The sequence below is a fragment of the Pleurodeles waltl genome, chromosome 4_1, assembly GCF_031143425.1.
Source record: "Pleurodeles waltl isolate 20211129_DDA chromosome 4_1, aPleWal1.hap1.20221129, whole genome shotgun sequence".
Classification (NCBI taxonomy): domain Eukaryota; kingdom Metazoa; phylum Chordata; class Amphibia; order Caudata; family Salamandridae; genus Pleurodeles; species Pleurodeles waltl.
In genome coordinates, this window is record NC_090442.1 from 607,817,873 (window position 1) to 607,841,645 (window position 23,773).

Here is a 23,773-nt window from a genome sequence, read left to right on the forward strand (position 1 = left end):
AATGAGTATACGGCATGACTCAACAGAAAAAGTTGTTGCTTTACTTTTTCTGCTTTCCGAGTGTTAACCATGGTGCTGCAGTCTTTGATGATGTCTGTGGTAGCTTGGCCAAGTGAGAGGTTGGTTAAGTGAGAAGGCACTTTCCCTCAATCCTTCCTTCACTCTCCTCCTCAACAGTCAGAGAAACCGTGATGGTGACTGGCAGAGACTCTGAGAATATATGGCTACATGGCAGAGGGAGGAGGAGTGTCTTAGAGCTACTTTGCAGAAAATTTAGTGATCGGTGGACCCCATGGTAAACCAAGACAGCAGGTCTCTCACCAGTACAGAATGATCTTATGAAAGTATGAGAAGGAAGACTAAGGGATGGGTCTGGCCTGTGGTTGTTGACAGAGTGTGTAAATGAGCCAGTTGAGTTATGGAGAAAGTGATGTTGAGCACCCAAACCACTCACTCCATAAGAATCCTTCTGGGTAACCACCTCTCACAAAAATCAATCATGCTCTGCCATGTACCACAAAGCTCTGCTCTCTACCATCTATGCTCCTGGACAGGCCGACTCGATTTTTAGCCATACCGTTTTTTACATATGCTCATGACATCCAGTTGCTGTTTGGATTTAACAGGTCTCTTCATTCACCCCAAGATTTTTACTCTTGCTTGGTACATATAAAACGTAGGATTTATAGAAACTGACTAATACTCATCTTCTGATGAAACACAGACACTGGTGGTCAGAGACAATTCCTCACTATGGACCAACAACTATTTACCCCTGGAATTAGCACATGCTCCTATTCCAGCAATCACTGTCAAGAGCCTGGGAATTACCCTTGATGCCAAACTGATTATTTTAGAATAAGTAGCATCTATGGCCTCAGTCTACAATTTACATCTGTGAAAACTCCATAAAACCAACCCTCTTCTTTCACTGGAGGGGCAACGAACACCACTTAAACCACACATTAGGTCTACTGTAACTCATTAGCTCAACAAATCTCTTTTATATAGTCTACAGTGTATCCAGAATCAAGTCACCAAGTTAATTCTCTCACCTCCCCATTTTTCATTACCTCTCCTCTTCTTTATATTAGTAGTGTCTTGAATTTCTTTCAAAGATAAGTGCACTGTACACTGTACTATTCACTCCCCCTTTCCACACTTTCTACATAATTATATTATCCTTCATAATAATGGCTGACACTTGCATTCATCCACAACAAGTGTGCTGAAAGTCCCTTGCATCTATAAAATAAAGGATTTCAGTCTATCCTTTTATTACCTGGCCTCCAGTCTGGAATTCACGCTCACTCTCAGTTTGAGACAGATGATCCCTCAGTAGCATGCAATCTGTAATAGTTGCTAAGCAGTCTACTGGCTGCCTCGTTCAGGCCTACAGTCTTTTCCCCACCTCTCCCACAGTGCAAATGCAGAGTAACACACCACGCGGAGTTGGGGAAATTAAAAACATACACAGGCAAAGCCAATAGCACCTATTGGCCTTGTCAATACATTTTGGCCATGCTGCATAACATTGATGCTATGCATAGAGGCTAAAGAAAAAAAAGAAGAAAAAAAAAAAAAGGTGTATGCAGACAACATTCTGCTTTATAAACGCATTCCAGAACATAACTTTGCGCTGGTACTACATGAGGTGGTATTGTTCAGGGGACATTCCGGGCTTTGCATAAACTGGGATAAGTCTATTATATTCCCGCTCACTCCTGCCACAACGCTGCTGCAGATAGACTACCTACTGCAGTGGACGATGGATTCACTGCGCTACTTGGGGATGCGGGTACATACGGACCTGGCAGTTCTGATGCTAGACAACTACGGTAGGGCAGAGCAGAGGCTCTTGGGGGGCGGGGGGGGCGCTGGGTTAGACTGCTGCTGTTGCTTCCTGGGCGTGTATCTATCATGCTAACGGTGGTGTTACCTCAATTTTTATTACTGTTCATGAATATTCCAATGCTATTACCCCGATCAGTGTTTGCTGAACTCCAGGCCCTTAGGGTTCGACTGTATGGGAGGTGAAACAGCCGTGAGTGTACTGGGAAAACATGACTTTACCCTATGACATGTGGGGCTCAATGCCCCTGATTCAGAAACCTACTACAGGGCGGCGCAGTGCATGTTCACTCATTACTGGGTTAATGGTTCACGGGACCTACCACATTTGTGGCTGGAACAGTATGCTGCAACCCCACACATGTTGTCCGAAACACCATTTGGGAAACCGATAAGGCACTATAACGTGTTTGACTCCATGAACACAATGAATTGTTCCTGGAAGCACTTCCTGGAGCGACAGGCTGGGTCACTGCTTTACTCGCTGCATGTGCCCTTGACTTGGTCCCTATGGTTCTCTATGGGGCAACAGCAGGGAGCTATGAATGCGCTGAGGGAGCAGGGTATACAGACCAAGTGGGACTTCTTCATCAAAGGCACAATGTACAGCTGAGATGTGGTCCAGGAGCGTAATGCAGAACCCACCGTCCTAACTCAATTTCATTATTACAGTGTGCGCCATACATTAGAGACTATTAGGAGAAGAAGCCCTGGAACCTCTGGAAATGTCCGTGCTGATCTCTCTTCTACAAAACAGTAGGCCTCTGCCAAACAGTGGCGAGATTCTATGCATTTGCGCAGGAGGTGCGAAGGCCTGGAGTCTCAAAGGTTAGGTTCGAATGTCAGAGGGATCTAGGGATTGTTATTAGTGATAAGCAATGGCAGTATTGCCGCTCAGCATTTCAAATATGTAGTGCACCCCGTTGACATATCTGCCTGTCCGTTTAGATTTGGGCTGCCCGTGCTCTGATGAGGAAGAGGCGGATTGTGCCCTGCAGTGCAGAGGTTTTGGCAAGCCATGTTAAGGGAACTAAAGGCAATCACTGGTAAATAGGTGGAGCAAGCACCTCTACTGGGTATGCTGGGGTACGATAGAGAGGTGCAGGGCACCGTTGGACAACTGGTGGCCATCAGCTTATTGCTTGCAAGGCACAGGCTAGCAGTGCGCTGGGCCCATGGTCTGCTTCAGACCGCTGAAGGACTGGCACGTGGATATGGCCTACTGTAACACACAGTCTGATACCTACTGGGAACTGCTCCCAATCAGTAGTGGTCCAATTAAAATCTGACAACTTCATCAGGCTTACTTGTCCAGGATCAAAACAGAAGAGCTACCTCAGGAGGAAGCGGAGGTCATGACTGATGGGTAGACAAGATCCAATGGGCCACAGACTATGCATGGATCCTTTTTTGAAAGGGGACACCTGTGATTTGATAAGCTCCAGAGATGACTAACATACATGCTATATCTGCTATTGTAATTTACGGATGTATAGACTAGATCCTCCTTGTGCCCACAAGGACACATACTATTCTGATCCTGAATAATGAGCTGTGGGATTTATATTGAAACTGTGTTGTATACTCGGAGTCCGGTCACCCTGACTGTAAGTGTCTTCTCTTTCATTATCCACTCTTGGTACAACCTGTGTATCGATACTTGCAACCAAGCCAATGTACTGTATTGCCATTAGTTCTGAACCTTTTCACTTCTGTGGACCCCTACTGTATCAATAATGGAACCCGGGGACCCCGCTGAGTCTTTACTGGAAGCCGGAGACCTAAACATTGTTGATGATTTGAACAGCAAACAATACACACAAGTTACAGATGTACACAAATGATTGCTCATTTCAAACAAATATGAATAAATAAAAAAAATGTTAATAGGAAGGTTTGAGCTTTTCTAAATTAAAATGAAGCCGCAAATGGCCCATGCTATATTCTGTCTGATGCACCTGCACTGCTCCTACGTATCAAGCGGAGGATACTAATGTAATTTTTAGCCTCAAATTTAAAATTCCCTGGCATTTACAGTATGTTTTAAAATGTTCAATTGTACCTTTAGCCACTTTATTTATGTATACACACTTCAATAATCTGTTAATATTATTGAATTTTAGAAGCAGTCATGCTTGACCCCGTGAGAAGGCTTTGCGGAACCCCATGGGTCCCCGGACCACAGATATATCTCAATCTAAACATGCTCATTGTGTGAAACAAAGTCTCTGGTAGACCATGTACGGCATCAGAAGCCCTGAATTATAAATTCCAATAAATGACAGCAATTGCAGCCACTGAATGCAACTTTCACTATCTCATATGTTTGCAGTATGCCAAACACACGATAAATCAGGGTTCACCTAGGATCTTTAGAATCAATCAATGCCGCACACTGGAAGGAGTTTGATCAGGAGAATAAAAAGATACTCAGTAAAACTCACTGGGACACGCTGTACATTTGAGACTCTGCCTCAGCATCTCATGAGTGTCTCGTTGTCCCAGAATTACCTGTGCACCGAGGAGGAGGAGGCATGCACAGGCGTCTGTGCTGCCGAGCTACATAGCGCCTAGGTCTCTCCCGCAGCACGGGATGCGCCCAGGTCTCTCCTGCAACATGGGACGCAACCGGGAGAAGACCAGGCGAACAGCAGTCTATGCCCGTTTGCAGCCAGACAAGGCTGGGCCACCCCACTAACATCTTTCTTGGATTGCAAGACTGCCTTTATCCATCTGTTCCAAGCGGTTTGATATTTTCCTGCACTGGAATTACCTTTGTGCTATGAAGCACTGCACTGTTAGAGGTCATTATTATCATGTCTGGGCAACACAGGCGATATTTCTTAGAGGGGACCTTACTTATATTCAGCCCCTACAGACTCTGACCCCAAGGTAGGAAAAGTCCCCCAAAGCTCCCAAATTGTTTGAGCTCACTATGCCCTTACAGATTTGGCCATATGGCTGAGCGAAAATGAAAATGAAAACGTGCCCACGCATCCCCTTCCCCCCCCCAACCCTCAACGGAACTCGATTGATTGGATGTTGTAGAGGGGAATGGGTGTGATCTAAACTGAGACTAAGTTGACAGAAAGAAGTTTGTCCCTGAGCCCAGGTCTGCCTATGCATGCACCAATCAGTCATTCTGATGTTGTAATAGCGCTCAGCACTTCCAATATTGCTGCAAATGGTGTAGAGGGGGGGGGGGGGGAGCAAGACCATCTGACTCGAACATCTATTGCATCATCTATGCCTGACGCCGGCTATGAGGACCAACATCTTATTCAGGCACTAGTTAAGAACTCTAAGAGAATGGCTCAGAACAAGTATATTGAGGCTGGCACTCTAGTGGACTCTTACCTGCCCCCCCAATGGATGCACTGCTGCCTAGCAATGGAACTGGAAGGGGCTCAGTGAGTCACCCCTAATGGATGGCCCAACCAGTGGAGGAATTTGTTTTAAAAGTCAAGGACATTTTGTGTTTGGAACTAACATGTATCACAGCACGTCTTCCTGCAATAGAACAAATTCTTAATAATAATTTTAGAACACGGACTTAGCCCCTACAGGCAAATGAGAAAGTCCCTTGGGGTGGGACAAGTCACTCAGACATTGAGGGCCACACTAAGGTTGCTCCACCCACTAGTTCTGCCAAGACCGGTGACCATAAAGGCCCCACCATTGTTCCCCACCTCAATATAGAGATGTTTTCCTCCAGCAGTCGATCCCAGCAAAGAGAGCAACTTAGGGGAAGTGCTAAGGCAAAGGGCGAAGTAAAAATGGGCCTATTGGGCATGGTGGCCCTTCCTGAAGTCACAAGCTACCCATGATTAACATACCCCCTGCTTTGTGCCCCTACATGGCAATTTTGTCTGGGGTACCACCGCTGCAAAAGGAACACAAAGAACCACAAGCAGAACTCGCAAATACATCATTAAATTGGCTTTTCCGCAAAAAGAACTTCCCCCTTTCATTGGCAAATGCTTTACTCCAAGTGTGGGGTTGATTGGGCCAGGACCCCTAGATCGACCAGGGGACTGCGTGATTATCAATTTTAGAGACCCACAACTGGTATTAGGTTTTCTGATCATGCGAGTAATCCAGATTGGAGGGGGGGGTCAAGTATTTCCCTTCTGCCTCTGGGGTATTCTCACAAACCCAGCCTTGCTGCTGAGCACAACCGCCAAATGCCAATGTTCCATAGCCCTCCTGCCACATTCACTGTTGGCACTGGATCCCATTTCAATAATGTGGTGTATAGTGTTCCCATTTCAAACCATTTTGACCGGTTAGATGGGGTTGATTCACTCAATGATAAAGGGGATATTGAACGTAATCCCCACTCTGTGGTAGTTAGGAAAAGGCGCTGTAAATCTTGGCTCTGCCAGGAGGGAGGAGAGAGGGAGGTCCACCTCGAACACCAGGTTATTAGAGCAGGGTCTCAACAAAGGAGTGACAATAGTGCTGACAGAGTTTGCTCCGTTACTCCAGAAGGTACAGCGATTTTTTAGGGGGAACCATTAAGGAAACCTTGGGATAGACGCTCCCCATATCAATCACCATCAACTCCAAGTGTCCCTAGACAATCGAGCAGGCCTAATCTCAATTGTCCCTTTTTGGAAAAGATTTATTTTCTTTTTTAGTGACCATCACCCACTCTAGTAGTGGCATGCTTCATCATCAGGTCCAATCCAGCCCTTAACAGCCAAGGTGGGAGCTACCAACTTGCAGGAGCTCTTACAAATATCCTGCTGGGGAGCTAAAGATTAAAAATACCTTACTGTACACAAGGTATTTCATTACTCTGGTGACAGTAGGTATGGTTGAAAACAAAAACGTGATAGGGGTACTCTAAGATATTATGGTCCTATGACCCTCAAGCTACTGCGTCGACATGTTTCAGTCCCTACGATGGCCTGTAAGGTCCAGGGCTTTCATCAGGACGTCTAACTTAATATATTCCAGGTAGGCCCTAAATGCCCACAGAGCAAAGTGTAGAGTATTTAAAAAGTAGGGCATGTGTACTTAAGTTGCATATGTTCTGGCAGTGAAAATCATTTTTTCACTGTGGCTCTGGCATAGAAAAGCACTGGGTTACATTATAACATCCTATAATCCAGTGGTCTTAAAACTTTTAATGCCGCGCCCCCCTTGTAAAAATAAAAATCATTCAGCCCCCCTCAGAATTTTTCACAAATATTTTATAAAGACGGCAATGTTTAAATATGTCTAGTCGTATTTAAGCACTGCAGTTAAGTACTTTTACCTTTTTAAAAATGCAATCACATGTTTCTGTTTAAAACAAAACGCTGTTATCTGTGTAACGCCCCCTGGCCCAGATCACCTGAGGCCCTCTAGGGGGGCTCACGCCCCAGTTTGAAGACCCCTGCTATAAATCCAATTCTAATGGTCAAGTCGGATTTCAGATCAGTTTTTTTTAAATGCCTCTTTTAGAAAGTTGGCATTTTCTTACCAAAAGCCTCTAGTGACCTTGTCAGATTTAAACTTTAACTGACACCCACAGCCTGCTGAGAGGTGTGAATGGCCCCGGTGTGAATGGACCCGAGGACAGGGAACAAAAGGGTCTTGGCTGGGAGGGGTATGACCTCCCCTGGAAGGATGGCCTGCTGAGGTATGTGCACACCAAATGCACACGCTTCAAAGGGGCATCCGCTGTCACAGGCAGACTTAAATGTCACCTAGGTCTGCCACTGTTCAAGTAGGCAGAGTGGCGCCACTCCCAGTGGAGAAGTTTGTGTGTGTGTGTGTGTGTGTGTGTGGGGGGGGGGGGGGGGGGTGACAGGGCTGTTCCAGAGCTGGTCAGCAGGGAGAGTTCCTCATTTCCTTAGGACACACCTCTAGGAGTATGCCCAGAGTTCTGCACAAGGGAAGAAAGGCTTTGCTATATTCGTTTTCTGTAGAGAGGTCCTCAGTGGGATAGTTTACAGTAAAACACACAGACATGGCTGCAAAAGTGGGCAGGTGCACCCTCAGAACGTTTGCCCCATTAGTTAGGAAGTGGTCAGGATTCTACCCCACCGACAGACTGGCACTAGACATGAATGTGGCATCTTCAGTACCCCATTCATAACATCTCTGTATTTGTGAAAGCCAGAGGAAGGACTGTACATGCTGGTGAAACTATGTAAAGAACCCTGAAGGGCTGGGCCTGCTCCCCACTTTTACCTAGGACAGAATAGTGGGCTCAATTGGCAAGCCTCCTGTTCAAGCCTAAGAACACACAAGCTGCATGAAGCTCACAACTGCAAGAGCTCTGCTGACCAGTTCCAACTGTTTTTCCACCCAATTCTGCTGGTGGCTTCTGGGAGATTGAGTCCTAACAGCCAAGTGGTGCCCTAAAGGTATTTTCCAAACTTTTTGCAGACAGAACCGGAGGCTACCAACAGACTGCTGCAGAGCCGCCTAACTGCTGGTCGGACTCAACATGGTGCTTTGCCTGCTGAATTTATCATATCTCAAAAAATAGTCACACGTCCACATGTAGAGGCCTTTACTGGAACCAACGCTGAAGAGCACCCCAAATACAGCGACATCTTTCTGGGCCTCGACAACAGACTTCACCTACTTGGAGTTTTCCAGAAGTCAAGAGCCTCGACCTTTCTGCCAGAGCTGAAGTTTCTACCAAGATCCAGCGCTCTACCCGACCATTGCTGATGAGTCCTTCTTCAGATCCAGCTGGCACCACAACCTGCCACCAACCTAGTCCATGAGGCCTTTACTCCAGAAAACGATTAAGAAGGTAAACTTTCCACCGGGAAAAATCTGGCCCCTGTATCCATCCTACGCTCCATCTCGGTCAACTATAACGTTTGACTTTGATTGATTTTGTTTTTTTGAAACGCGCAGCTACCCTTTCAGGGTTTCCTAGCGCTAATCCAAAAAGAAAATAGCAGAACAACCCTAAGACTAATAAAGCCATGTCTTCAGATTCTTATGAAGACCGAAAGAGTACAGCAGTTCCTCAAAGGAAGTGGAACAGAGTTCCAAAGTTTTGAGCCCAGAACGGAAAAGGTCCGGCCTCCCATGTGTTGAGATATCAGGGAGCGTGTTGTACGAGAAGGTCGAATAAGCTTCTGAATGTAGCACAGGCCAACTTGAGCTGTAGTCTTAAACACATTGCACAGTGTCTTAAACTGTATACGTTTTGGAATTGTAAGCCAATGAAGCTCTCAGACAAGCTGGGAGGCTGGGGCGAACCTCAGGAGGCAAAACAGAAGATGAGCTGCTGCATTCTGAAATGTCTGTAGACTATGAATAGAAGTCTGGACTTTGACTCGGTCTAAAATGACCACATAGCCAAGATTGGCGCTTTGTGCTTTTTGGAGCTAGAAAACCCTAACACTTTGTAAAATCATATCTCTGGTTCTCTACCTCAGATTTTTGTCATTTTTATGTTTATTTGTCTAGGGACAAATTGTCGTCTGGTGTCTATTTGAACATGAAAATGTTCACTATTTTAATAAATTGGAGTGGTACTGTTACTGTGTGACATTTCTCCTATGGTAAGCCCATATGATCTGTGCTATAGCTACCAAAGGTTGAACTTAGGTTTAAATTATGGATCCCTAACTGTACTAGTAACTTGAAGAGAACTACCACCCACTTCAACTATTAATCCACTTTCTCACACAACCATATATGGGAGGGCATAGAAAGTAGATGAATATGATATTACGGAGAGGCTCATTTATTGCACTGATCTTGTCAAAAGCTCACTTTTGGCCCCTATAGAGTCACTGCCCCATGCTGAACAAGCAGTGACGTTCTGGGTTAACATGGGTACCTCCCCACCCCACTTTTTGCCTAGTGTTGATGCCAACGTTGATTGAAAGTATGCTGGGACCCTGCTATCTAGGCCCCAGCACCAGTGTTCTTTCCCTAAAACTGTACCTTTGTTTCCACAATTGGCACAGCCCTGGCACACAGTTAAATCCCTTGTAAAAGGTACCCATGGTACCATGGGCCCTGTGGCCTGGGAAAGTCTCTAAGGGAGCAGCATGTATTATGCTACCCTGTGATCTCTCACTCAGCACATGCACACTGCCTTGCAGCTTGTGTGTGCTGGTGGGGAGAAAAAGGCTACATCGACATGGCACTCCTCTAAGGGCGCCATGCCCACAAACCACTACCTGTGGCATAGGTAAGTCACCCCTCAAGCAGGCCTTACAGCCCTAACGCAGGGTGCACTATACCACAGATGAGGGCATAGCTGCATCAGCAATATGCCCCTACAGTGTGTAAGCCCATTCATTGTAAGAGCAGTGGCCATATTAGGTATATGTCTGGGAGTTTGTCATTACGAACTCCACAGCATCATAATGGCGTCACTGAATACTGGGAAGTTTGGTATCAAACTTCTCAGCACAATAAACCCACACTGCTGCCAGTGTGGGATTTAATGAAAGATGCACACAGAGGGCATCTTAGAGATGCCCCCTCTATGTTAGCCCAACTGCTAGTGTAAGACTGACTGGTCTGTGCCAGCCTGCCACTTTCAGACAAGTTTCTGACCACATGTGGTGAGTGTCTTTGTGCACTCTGTGTCAGAAACCAAGCCTGTCCTGGGTGGAGGTGCTTCACACCTCCCCCTGCAGGAACTGTAACACCTAGCGGTGAGTCTCAAAGGCTCAAGCCTCGGATTACAGTGGCCCAGGGCACTCCAGTTAGTGGAGATGCCCCACTTTTGGTGCCAAGTACAGAGGGAAAAGTAGGAAAAGCAAGGAGGAGTCAAACCCCTCAGCCAGGACCACCACTAAGGTGACCAGAGCTGAAGTGACCTCCTCATTGAGAAATCCTCCATCCTGCTTTGGGGGATTAGGATCAATAGGGATAGTAATGTGCCCTGGTTCCCAAAGTGAGTGGGCACAAGGAGGGTGTAGCCACCCACAGAGACAGTAACCACTGGCTAATGCCCCCTCACCCTAACACCCCTAAATTTAGAATTTAAGGGCCCCCCTGAACTCATCTCACCAGATTCCTGACGATCTCGCAAGAAGAAGGACTGCTGAGCTGAAAACCCTACAGAGAAGAGGAGACAACAACTGACTCGGCTCCAGCCCTACTGTCCCAACTCCTGCTTCAAAAAGCTGCAAAAGAAGAGCAACACGTTCTATAGGTCCAGCAACCCCTGAAAAGCCTCCATGGCGCTACCTGCATCACAGAGGACCAAGAAACTCCTGTGGACAGTGGACCTGTCCAAGAAGAAGGAAGAAGAAACTGCTTCCAAAGGACTTCCACCTCACTCCAGAAGCCTGAGTCCTAAACCACTCTGCACCAGACGCCCACGGCCTTGTCCAGGAGACACAACTAGGGAGGATCCCCAGGCGATTCCAACCAAGTCCGACCAAGTGTCCACCCTCGGTTGACCTCTCCACCCCACCACAATGACGCCTGCAGCACCGGGCCCCCGATAGAGTTCCATTGGAAACCTGACGCCCTGTTTGCACTATGCACCCGGCTTCCCCTGTGCCGCTGAGGGTATGGGATTGGTACCTACTTGGGGGCCCTCCAGTGCTCCTCTAAACCCCCCAGGTCTGCCCTCTGACAGCGCAGGTACCTACCTGCAAGCAGACCGGAACCGGAGTACCCCGTCTCCATAGGGGCCCATGTTATTTTGCCTCTTGTTTCACCTCTGCACCTAACCGGCCCCGTGCTGCTGGGTGCTTGGGGTTATCTTGAACCCCCAACGGTGGGCTACCTATGCCCCAGAGATCAAACCTGTAAGTTTGTTACTTATCCCAGAAACGGTACTTTACTTACCTCACCCAGGAACTGTTTAAAATTGCAGTGTCCAATTTTAAAATAGCTTTTTGCCATTTCTAAGAAAACTGTATGCATTGTTGATTTCATGTAAAATGCTGATCTTACCTATGCAAAGTACCTTACATTTGATGTACTTACCTGCAAACTGAATCTTGTGGTTCTAGAAATAAATTAACAAAAGATATTTTTCTATATAAAAACCTATTGGTCTGGAGTTACGTCATTGAGTGTGTGTTTCTTCTATTGCTTGTGTGTGTACAACAAATGCTTAAACCTACCCTCTGATAAGCCTAACTGCTTGACCACACTACCACAAATAGAGCATTAGTGTTATCTATTATTGCCTCTGTCAAGCCTCTGGGGATTCCATGGACTCTGCGCAAACTATATCTCATTTTGATATAGTATATACATAGCCAGTTTCCTACAATACATAACTTATTTAGGCTGACACTACTTCCCACTCACAACTTTGAGGAGTGACATCAAAGACTAACTCCAAAATACACATAATGGCTGGGGAGGATTACCTTCAAGGTAAATATTCTTGCCAGGGTTTTCTATCTCTTTTGGGTTCACATTTCAAATGTATTTAACAATTTCAGCCATTGGCCTTTTGTGATAATAACAGGAACTCCTTTACTATGACGGAGTAGGGGGTGCAATATTGTTACAGATATATTTGAAAAGAGAACTATACAATCATTTATCCAATGTAAATGACATATTGAGGTGGGAGATAAGGACAGATTATATCATGTCCAGATTTGGCTGCCAGGGTTCAGAATAGACATGATTACTGCCTCATGAAACGTAAAGAGGTAAAGGGGGGGCAGTGTCCCCACACACAGCAATTTCTTATAAACTGTTAGTAAATGAGGGACTAGGAGCTGTGCATATTCTTCATAGAAGGCTGAAAGGCCATCCAGTCCTGGAGCTTTGTCCCCACACATAACCTGTATCATCTACACAATATCGTCAACGGAGAAGGGAACATTGATATGCTGTCTACAGGAGTTATCAAGCCAAAAGGAGCTGAATGGAATAAAGTAGCTCATAGAGTCAGTCAGGAGTCTGTGTGGAGCTGTAGAGTTTACTATAGAAACTTGTTATGGTGTGCCTGCAGGATATTTGTGCTGATCATCTACTAGTTCTGTGACATGATCGCTGGCCTAGGGTTTTCGCATGCAAGCAAGCATATATCCCACGATGTCCTCCTCATCATAGTGCCTTGCAGTCGCCTCCCTCCCTAGGCAGTGTGTCTTATGATCAGCCTCCTAATTATATTTACTGTTTTTTTGTCTAATAGAGGTGAGGATATTAGCTAGAAGCATAAAAAGTCAATTCAAGTGAGTGGATCTCAGCTTAAAGTTTTGCAAGCTGTGTGCGAATAGCGCACAGTACTCCAGTGTGTGTAGCTATACATGCACCCCATTTTACTGCCTTAAATGCCTCCCAGAGAGTGGGAGCCGAACTCACAGATTGGGTACTGTGTGTAGGAAAGTACCATCTTGCCTGGCATGTTACTCCCATTTTTACATGTATGTAAGTTTGTTTTTGCCTGTCTCGCTGGGATCCTGCTAGCCAGGACCCCAGTGCTCATAGTTTGTGGCCTAAATGTGGGCACCTGTGTAGTGACTGTGCCACTGAGGCTCTGCTAACCAGAACCTCAGTGCTTATGCTCTCTCTGCCTTTACATTTGTCACTATAGACTAGTGACCACTTTTACCAATTTCAATTGGCACACTGGAATACCCTTATAATTCCCTAGTATGTGGTACCTAGGTACCCAGGGTATTGGGGTTCCAGGAGATCCCTATGGGCTGCAGCATTTCTTTTGCCCACCCATAGGGAGCTCAGACTATGTTGGAGTTTTGCAGGCATCCTGGAGCAGTCAGCGGTCGATCCTTGGCAGAAGTCGACTAGAGAGGTGCAGAGTAACTCTGGTGAATTCTTGCAAGTCGTTATCTGAGGAAAGGCCCACTGGAGAGACCCTAAATAGCCCTCAGAGGAGGATTGGCCACTTAGTCAAGTAAGCACCTACCAAGAGGGGTCTCTGACGTCACCTGCTGGCACTGGCCACTCAGATGCCTCCAGAGTGCCCTCACACCTCTGGATCCAAGATGGCAGAAGTCTGGGACACACTGGAGGAGCTCTGGGCACCACCCCTGGGGTGGTGATGGACAGGGGAGTGGTCACTCCCCTTTCCTTTGTCCAGTATCGCGCCCGAGCAAGGGCTTGGGGGTTCCCTAAACCGGTGTAGACTGGCTTATGCAAGGAGGGCACCATCTGTGTCCTTCAAAGCATTTCCAGAGGCTGGGAGAGGCTACTCCTCCCCAGCTCTTAACACCTATTTCCAAAGGGAGAGGGTGTAACACCCTCTCTCAGAGGAAATTCTTTCTTCTGCCTTCCTGGGACTGGGCTGCACAGACCCCAGGAGGGCAAAACCCTGTCTGTGGGGTGGCAGCAGCGGTAGCTGCAGAGAAAAACCCCAGAGAGCTGGTTTGGCAGTACCCGGGGTCCATAGTGGAGCCCCGGGGATGCATGGGATTGGCACCCCAATACCATATTTGGCATGGGGGGACAATTCCATGATCTTAGACATGTTACATGGCCATATTTGGAGTTACCATTATGAAGCTACATATAGGTATTGACCTATATGTAGTGCACGCGTGTAATGGTGTCTCTGCACTCACACAGTCTGGGGAAATGGCCACGAACTATGTGGGGGCATCTTTGCTAGTGCAAGGGTGCCCTCACACTTAGTAACTTTGCACCTAACCTTCAGCAAGGGAAGGTTAGACATATAGGTGACTTATAAGTTACTTAAGTGCAGTGATAGTGGCTGTGAAATAAGGTGTGCTTTATTTCACTCAGGCTGCAGTGGCAGTCCTGTGTAAACGTTTGTGTTGCCCCTAGGCCTACTGCATCCTATTGTATTCTACAGTGTTTGCACTATTTTCTAACTGTTTTACTTACCTGATTTTGGTTTGTGTGTATATTTTGTATATTTTACGTACCTCCTAAGGGAGTATATCCACTGAGATATTTTTGGCACATTGACACTAAAATAAAGTACCTTTATTTTTAGTAATCCTGAGTATTGTGTTTCTTATGATATAGTACCTATAAGTGGTATAGTAGGAGCTTTGCATGTCTCCTAGTTCAGTCTAAGCCGCTCTGCTATAGCTACCTCTATCAGCCTAAGCTGCTAGAACACTAATAATCTACTAATAAGGGATAAATGGACCTGGGACAAGGTGTGAGTACCATCAGGTACTCACTATAAGCCAGGCCAACCCCTACACTGTGGTAGAAGTATTCTATAATATTAAACCAAATCTCATCTTGGAAAAGCGAGTCCCAAAGGGCATGTGCAGGGAGGCGCAAAGTGTGTGCTCGGCTCCATGAGGTCGTGAAAGCAATTTCCAAGAGAACTGGTGCATGACTAAAGGTTCTGGGGAGGAGGTCAAGCACTACGATCAGAGGGACTGCGTCTTTTGTGACCAGCCAGTAATTAATTCTAGACCAAGTGTTATGGGAAATGCCAACACAAGTACACTCTTGTGCTTGGGGGTGTATCAGCCACCACACATCTTCCTGCCCATAGACTCTTTTAAAAAGATGGAGTCAGTCAGTAGCTCCTGGGTGTGAGCATCTTTTGTCGCTGGACCGGTCCAAGTGATTATTTTGTGAAAAATTAAAATTGCCACCTCACAGCATTGCAGCAGGCCCCGCCCTGTGTATCTGGTGCCATAGTTCCATAAAAAGATCAGGGCCAACAATATTTGGTCCAAACGTATGCCAGAGTGAATGGTCAGCCCTGCAGTGTGCCATTGAGAATGACATACCTGCCCTGGGTCTTACATATAACATGAATGTGTGCCTCTAAATAACTTCACGGATAAGTATTTCCACCCCTCATGTATAACTGCATGTATTCCTGCGGGCCATCTGGTGCATAATTGAGGATGGGCTGCACTGGATGAATTGAGTTCCTGTAGGTAACAGATGTCAATTTGGTGTCTGCAGAGATAAGCGAAGTCCATGGGGGCCTTGCGTTTGTCATTCAACCCAAAAGATATTCCAAGTGAGGCATCTTAGGGTGTTCATCACGAGAAATGGTATTGCATGGACTGCCAGTAGCCTACAAAGGTGGTGTACTGTGTGAGTAGGGCAGGGCAACTGGAATTATGTGACCACAGTGATTTTTGCCTAAGCATAGACTTTCTGCTTTTGCCACAGAATCCATCAGCAGCAGCGTCATCAGCAGATTTTAACAACAAAATGTTGTCTCTAGCTCAAATGATTTAAAAGTTACTAAAAATGAAGCAACACGTGTTGCCACCCAGTGGAAGGCCCTTTCCAAAGATGGACCTGTCACCTGTCTGTTGCTTTCTGCTATAGCTAAGTGTTAACCTGTTACTAAGGAAGGTTAACCAATGCTCATACAGCATTACCAAGTTTAAAAATGTTGAAATAATGAAGTATACTATAACAAAATGTGCTACATTATGCCACATAATTTGCCTTTCCTTGCCACATAATATACTCAACCCTGCTGCATAGTTTGAGATTCACTTTCCATATAATTTCAGTACATCTGGCACAAATAGCCACTGATATGCATGGCAAGAAAAACACTCTGCAGCAACATAACAAGAGGAAACCAACAACAAAGTCCCCCACCCACTTCAACCCTCCCTACTAGTTGAACAATCCAAAACCCATCCCACCTTCCTCTTCTACATATACCGAGCCGTATCAGATGAATACATCCATCGGGGCATCAGTAGGCCTTGCGAACAGCCCAGCGGTGGCAGGCTGGGTGGTGGAGTGTGAAGGCTGTTGCATGTCTGGATAGCGTAGCCCCAAATTGTCTAATGCTGTAAGTCCAGGCCGGTACCGGTTGTACCCTGAGGGGCTCACACCGCCCACACAGGGCTAGATTTGGGAAGATAAAAATTTCACCAGGGTCCCGTAGCAAGACCAACCTAGCCACATAGCAGTACCTGCCATATGTACCACAGCTGTCAGAAAAGCAATGCACGAGTACAGTCATTCAATCCCGTCAAGGTCATGCTCCAGAGCAGTCTCTAGAGGGGTCAAGGGTCCCTCCACCCACCCCCAGCCCGGGGAGGCAGCAAACCTGCAGGATTACTTCAAAGCAACCTTGGGAGCAGTGAACAGATTAAGGGCCAGATGTATGAAAAAGGCCTTTTGCGAATCGGAAATAGCGATTTTTAAGAAATCGCTATTTCTGATTCGCAAAATGCAATGTATCACATTTGCAATTCAGTAATAGCGTTTTCTTAAAAATCGCAAATGCTATTACCGAATCGCAAATTGCGATACCGCCCCCATTCGCATCTATCGGCCTGTCAGCCCATATTTGCGATTTTTTTGCATTTCCAAAATTTCGAATTCCTAACTGGAATTCGCAATTTTTGGACATGCAAAGTCCAGGGTGCTGGGGGCCTTAGGCCCCCTCTGCTGCACCCCAAAATATTTTTTTACAACATGTAAGGTGCACACATGCCAAAATGGCATGTGTGCTTTACATGTAAATTTTAAAAATGCATTTTAAATGCATTATTAAAATTTGCACATGGTTACCACCAAGTTCAACTTGGTGGTAAATAGCGATTCCTTAATGCCCAATTCGCATTAAGGAACTGCTTGTTACATGTGCTTTAGAAATCGCAAATAACGATTCCTTATTTGCGATTTCTTATTTAGAGAGTCGCAAATTGCGACTCTCTAAACAGGGTCGCAATTTTAAGGAATCGCTATTTTAGCGATTTCTTAAAATTGCATTCAGAATGCCTTTGATACATTCTGAAATGGCTTTTTGCATTCGCTTTGATACATCTGGCCCTAAGTCTGCCATTCAGAGGAAAATGAACCTTAGGGAGTACAATATCTCAGTCTTTCCGGAGAAGTAGCTTCACAGGCAGGAACTCTTGGCGAGTGTTCAATTCAGTTTGTGTAAAATCCAGGGACAGAGAGAACACATTTCCATTCTATTTTTCAAGTTCTGGCAGTACAGTTTGCTATTGCGCACCACTAGAAAGATCAAGCTGGACCAGATGAATCAATCAAGGATTAATAAAGTGCGGCAATTCAGTCAAGCGGGTCTCAAGGCGCTGGCACACAAAAAATGGGGGTAGGGGTAAGCAAGGAACAAGCAGTGAAAATGGAGGAAAAGCAAGGGGGGGGCTCATAAAAAAACTGGGGAAAAGCAAGGAGAAATCTGTGAAAACGAGGGAAAAGTAAGGAGAAGGCACCCACAAAAATGTGGGAAAAGCAAGGAGAAGGCACACAAAAAGCAGGGGGAAAGCAAGGAGAAAGCAGTGAGAACAAGGGAAAAGCAAGGAGAAGACTGGAGCAAGAGGGATGGAGCAACACAGGGAGAGCTGGGCCTTGGAACAGATGTGCAACAATGGGTAGCTGAAATGCTGGATACATATGTCTATGAACTGCAAATGAAACAAATTCACCCCAAAAAAATATTTATTCAAATGTGGGATTTGTTTAATCCAATGGCATTTGTCCCAAGCCCAAATATCTGTTGTGTACGCACACACAGAAAAGTACGTCAAGGAATGAGACAACCAAACAACATGCAATGGCAAAGTCAACAGGTCTCGCCTGGCGATATGAACTTTTTTTTATTTTTTATTATAGATTCCTGTTGTGTAACTGTACTGCCTTTATCAATGATTGTACAAATGGGGTGTAAGCAAGGGAATATGGTCTCTTTGATACAATAACAGTTATAATTCAGACCTATTGTTGGTAAACAGCAACATATACAATTTGTCATGATGAAAGAAAGACCTACAAGTTCATAATTTGTGCATACCTACTTTTGGCATGCATGATGATATTGTTATTGGAATAATGTGTTATACAAAAACAGAAGTCATAAGTGTATATCATGTCTGAATTAGACTATCTCACAAAAGTCCATCTTAATTTAATTTATGTTTCATATGGGGGGCATCCTTTATCACATTACTACACTATTTAACGCTTGAGGAAATTGATTTATAAGCCATTTAAATATGTTTGCTTTGAGCAAGGTTTACCACCATTCATGAACTTGCAAAGGAAGAGTTTGTGTAGGTGTGAAGTAACATTTACATTTAAAGGAAGGAACAAGTCTGACAGCAGACAAAAATGTTGCTTTGCACCTATTTATGTTGTTGTCAGCTAAGGAAATCCCAAACATTGGGCCTGATCTAGAGTTTGGTGGAGGGGGTTACTCTGCCCAAACGTGACGGATATCTGGTCTGCCGTATTATGATTCCATTATGTTCTATGGACATTGTAATACAGCGGACAGGATATCTATCAAGTTTGTGACAGAGTAACCCATCCACCACACTCTAAATCAGGCACTAGGTTTTTAAATACCAGAAAAGCAGGGATTTCTTCCTCTTTAATATTGGTGTCATCACATTTCACACTTCACTTGTTTTAAGGGTCAGACACTAGTTTGTTAGTTTTCCATATGTATCACTATGACAAGTAAAGTTTAGTACTATCGTGACCTTGCATGTGAAGACTTTGCTTACGTTTGTGCTTAACTTCATAGGAATCAACAAGTTAGAGTTTAACAAATTGGGGCTTTACATGGCTGTTTTGAAAGCCTGCTACTAACTACAAACAAATCTTCTAATACTGCATTATCAAGTCATTTTCTATTAAAATTCTTTGTAGAGAATAACCTCCAAAATAATGGCCTGCTTAACTCTCAATAGTAAAAGGTATAGTCACCACTGTACTGTGTTCAACCATTCTTAAGTGCCAAAACACAAGTTTAGAACAAAATAGTTAATTGGGTGTTACAAATAAACACTGTGATAGTACATAAGCATCAAATCGAGAGTAGTTTATAGCCTTTAATATATTACTTTGCTCTGTTCTAGGTTTGCCACCATTCAAGGCACTGCAGAACAAGATATACAAGACCAGCCATGCATGAAGTACAATGGTGTGGAAAAAGAAACAAAGTGAGTGCAGCAGGTTGAAAATAAACAAAACCTTAGCCATCAGGTCAGGTGTAAAATAGGATTAAACAGCATCACTACGAAGTTAATAAACAATATCAAAGAATAGGAGAACTGGGGGTGAAAACGTTTTGAACATTAAATCTTTAAAAAAAATAATTAAAAAAATACATACACTCTACCCTGAACTGTTGAAAGATCAAGAAAAACAGTCCACTGAATGTAAAAAATGGAAGCATACCAATCACCCAATCAACAGGACGGTAAAGAAGCTATGATCCAGGCGAGGAACAAAAATGAGGACAAAAAGCAAGCCATCACATAAGGAGCAAGCAAATGAGACAGACAACAATGTCACCAATCTTGATCATAGGGCTTACCCAAAGCTCACTTTAGGTACTGCTATTGTACACAATCAACCTTGTGACAAAATGCAGCTAAACGCTGTGTCTAGGCGAGATCAAATGAACAGTTCCCCTTACCTTGCAAGGCCATTCTGGGATTTATATTTATTTTAATTAGGTTCCACCAAGGGTTAAAAAAAAAGTAATCTCAAATAGGCAATGCATTTCTACAAATAGAGGGAGTATAAATGCCTTAAAGAAAACAGTATTTAACTGTCAACTTGTCTACATTTAAGTGATTCATGTGGTAAGAACAAAAAATATAGACACGAAGAGAGGGGAAAAAAAAAAAAACGTAAATAACAAAAATTAGATTTACAAAAATAAAGGAAAACAGTGCTTTTAAAGGCAGCCTCAAAGATAACATATCTTTGTTTATAATTTAAAGATAGTTCCAAGAAAAAACATTTCTGGGAACAAACAAACCTTTCTGTTACAATAAACACAAAAATTACTCTGATTAGGATAATATATGTTATATATGGTATAACTCATCATGATGAGGTACAACATCAAAAAGCAGCCAATTGACATTTTACAAGTACCTTGAGAAAAAGTAATTATGAAAAGTCTGCATACAGCTCACCTCCAAATTGCTTCCAGTTCTGTTTATCCGATGAATGATATCTATGTTAACATTTGCAAGTCGTTCAGAGAATGTGAGAAACTGGAAAATAAAAATATATATATATTAAAGTCCTGTTGCAAAAGCTTTTCAAAGATTATTAGTTTAATTAATAGCTGGAAATCAATCTAGAAATGCAAAATTGACCATCTGTACAAGAGTGACTGCAAACGCCAGTCCATCCCATTTGATTACCAATTATTCCCATACAAAAAACGAATATAAGGCACTCTCACAAGTGATGCAGATTAGTAGGTTAAAGCAGTAGTAGAGGCAAACATGAACAGTTGACACAACCATGACCAAACAAGAGATGAACTTTAATCTGTCCTATATTGCTTTTAATTTCGACCACAATGGGTTGTGACCTATGTCCCTTCTCTCACACAAGTGTGTGACTATAGGAAAGGTTTCTCCCCTGTGCGACTTCATGGTATAACACCAGAGTAATTTAGGGTAAGTGACCGCATTACCAGTGCGTGACTCGCCAAGTTTGTTCTACACGTACGTTTGAGCATGCTGTGAATTCATGAGTGTATCACAATGGCTGCATGTAGATGCAATACAAAACGCAATATTGATAGGCTTAACAAAAAAGTATAGATATATACAATGGTTGGGTACTTCCTTGCAATTTCTCTTAAAAAATAAAAAACTAATGGAGTATTATGATTTTTACCATGTTTTTATCCTCAGGTGAAGATGGAGGACTGGCAGGTAAGACTTACTCTTACCAGCATGCACTGGACTGGAGCATGAATGACTGACTACTGAGGTGCCTTGATTGCCCTGAGGAAGGCCCTAAACCCTCCAATGAGGGATCTGTTTAAGGCTGAAATATGTAGGCAATGACAAGTTGATGTGATGCTCGAGACATAGGTTCCCAGTAGCATCCTCATGTTTAATTTTTAAACCAGCTAAGTGTACCCAAAAATAAAGGACATTCCTGGGTCTACACTTAAGTTTTTTGGTATAAGATGCTGACCCCACTTATGACCATATCACAAATCTGCTGATCTCTCTCCCCTATCGAGGTTAGGACCACCATGTTAGTATTATCTCAACATGGTGGGTCAGACTGGCTGGTAATGAAGCATGCCACAAAAGAAAGGGTAAGGAAAGGGTAAAATACAGGAATATTATTCTTGCCATACTAGTTTTGTAATAGGTTTTTATGTGTGGATGATCTATGGCAGGCAGACCTCTATCTCCCTCTTGGTGTGATTCAGTTCCAAGCAGAAGTAGCCACAACATGGGAACAATGAAGTGCGAGATATCATCATTTGGCTCTCATCAGTCTTCTTGAAGGAGCAGGCAGGTTCCCAACATGGCCTAGAAACTTTATCATGTTGAACAACAGAAATGGAAATCTCACCTCACACCCACACTATCCACCAAATGTCAGTAATCAGGAGGAAATGACCAGCAGCCCTAGCTAACAAAGGTATTTATAGAATTTCCAAAAGAACCTCTGTCTCCATCCTCATCACTTCAATGTCTGTGTTTTCACCCTTCAGTCACAGAAACACAGGCGATATACGTCCACTGACTCTGGAAGCTATCCTCACCCTCCATCTTGTCCCATGGTAAACCAAGGGCATCCAAAAATCGATCTCAATGGCTCCAGAACTGAAAATCACAGACACAAAGTCCCACTACACGGAATCCTACTATCATATATGTGTCACATACTATCAATGGAATGTCAGTACCAGGTTTTCAGTAATACTGTTGTGTAGCCATTTTAGTTATAGCTCCATGCACGGTAGTTTAACACACTAGGCCGCTGTGCACTTTGACCTAGATATATTTTATTCGGCTTCGCAATGTTATTTTTACAATAACCAGTTTTACGGTCTTGTTTTATTTTCATCTATCTAACTGTTTTTGCTTAGCCCAGCACTGTGTTCTCAAACAAGACATTCTTGATCACTTTGTGCTTCAGTCAAGGCTACAGTTTGGTACATTGCCGGTGAACGTGGTAGAAGTTTAGTCTCCAAGATTTGTAGAAAATACACATCCTTACGTAGGGACATTTTCTTAGAACATCAGCTGAGTTATTATAAAAACACTTCTTAGTCCCATTACATGTTAAGAGGGAGATTCCAGCCAAGGAACCAAGACTGAAGGCTTTGCTGCAGATGCTAACGCAGACTACAGGCCTTTGCTCAGGTATGAGGGTTGATGTACTGCCGGGGGAACCTGAAAGGCAGAATTAGAGCTTAACATGCTGTGCTCAGATTATGACTTAGATAGGAAATAGTCCATAAATTCTAGTGGCAATATGATACCATTATTCTTATGCTTCACTCTCCTCATCACCATTTTAATATTGTCATGTTGTGTCGTCCTGGTTATTGCAGCTCATGCTTTGCTATCTAAAATGCAGTCGTTTTATTAAACCAGTCATTAAAACTCATGCTTCTTATTGTCATTTATATATGAGACCAAATTGTGAATGAGAGAACCGGATGTGACCTGAGTGACCACAACTTCCCTGAGAAGTATAATATGTCATGCGTTCGGCAGCCCAATCATCCCTATCTCTTGGTAGAGATGAGACACTGCTAGTTAGCCGGAGCAAAACCCGGATTTAGAGCGACAGGTGTCACCCGCAGTGGGTCAGACTCAGTCTCTCACACCGTGGACGATCTTGCTGCTCAAAATCCAGTAGTCTCATTAGAATAATGAGAGCCTACGTGACAACACAAAACAGCTGAACTTTACAGTAGCCCGCACTCTTTCTGACACAAGCTATTCTCTTAGTTAATTCCAAGGGTCAAGAGTTTGTCTAGCGGCAATCAGACAGTTTGCGAGCTTCTAATGCATAGCAACAGTACTTACTATATCACTATTTGCCATGTAAAGGATATTGTTTATTTCTACAGTTTTTAATCCTGAGAATACATGCTCTATGTTTTTTAAAACCCTGCATAAAAAATTGACTGACTAAAAACGACTGAGTATTGCCACCCCTTTACTTTCAAATGACATTCTTCTTACTCTCCATCCTTGGCATACCTCTTCTCTCAAAGGGCAAACTACTCTAAATCACATGTATATTTGTCTTATTGTGCATTACTACATATATTTTT

At 44.0% G+C, this 23,773-nt stretch overlaps 1 protein-coding gene across 1 annotated transcript in view; it reads right to left on the reverse strand.

Moving 5' to 3' along the window:
* UTP20 (UTP20 small subunit processome component) overlaps nt 1-23,773 on the reverse strand; it is a 966,235-nt gene that overhangs the window by 938,887 nt on the left and 3,575 nt on the right. Inside the window, exon 2 of the mRNA XM_069229033.1 lies at nt 20,640-20,720. Within this exon, the coding sequence (XP_069085134.1) occupies nt 20,640-20,720 (81 nt within the window). The remainder of the gene's footprint in view (nt 1-20,639; nt 20,721-23,773) is intronic.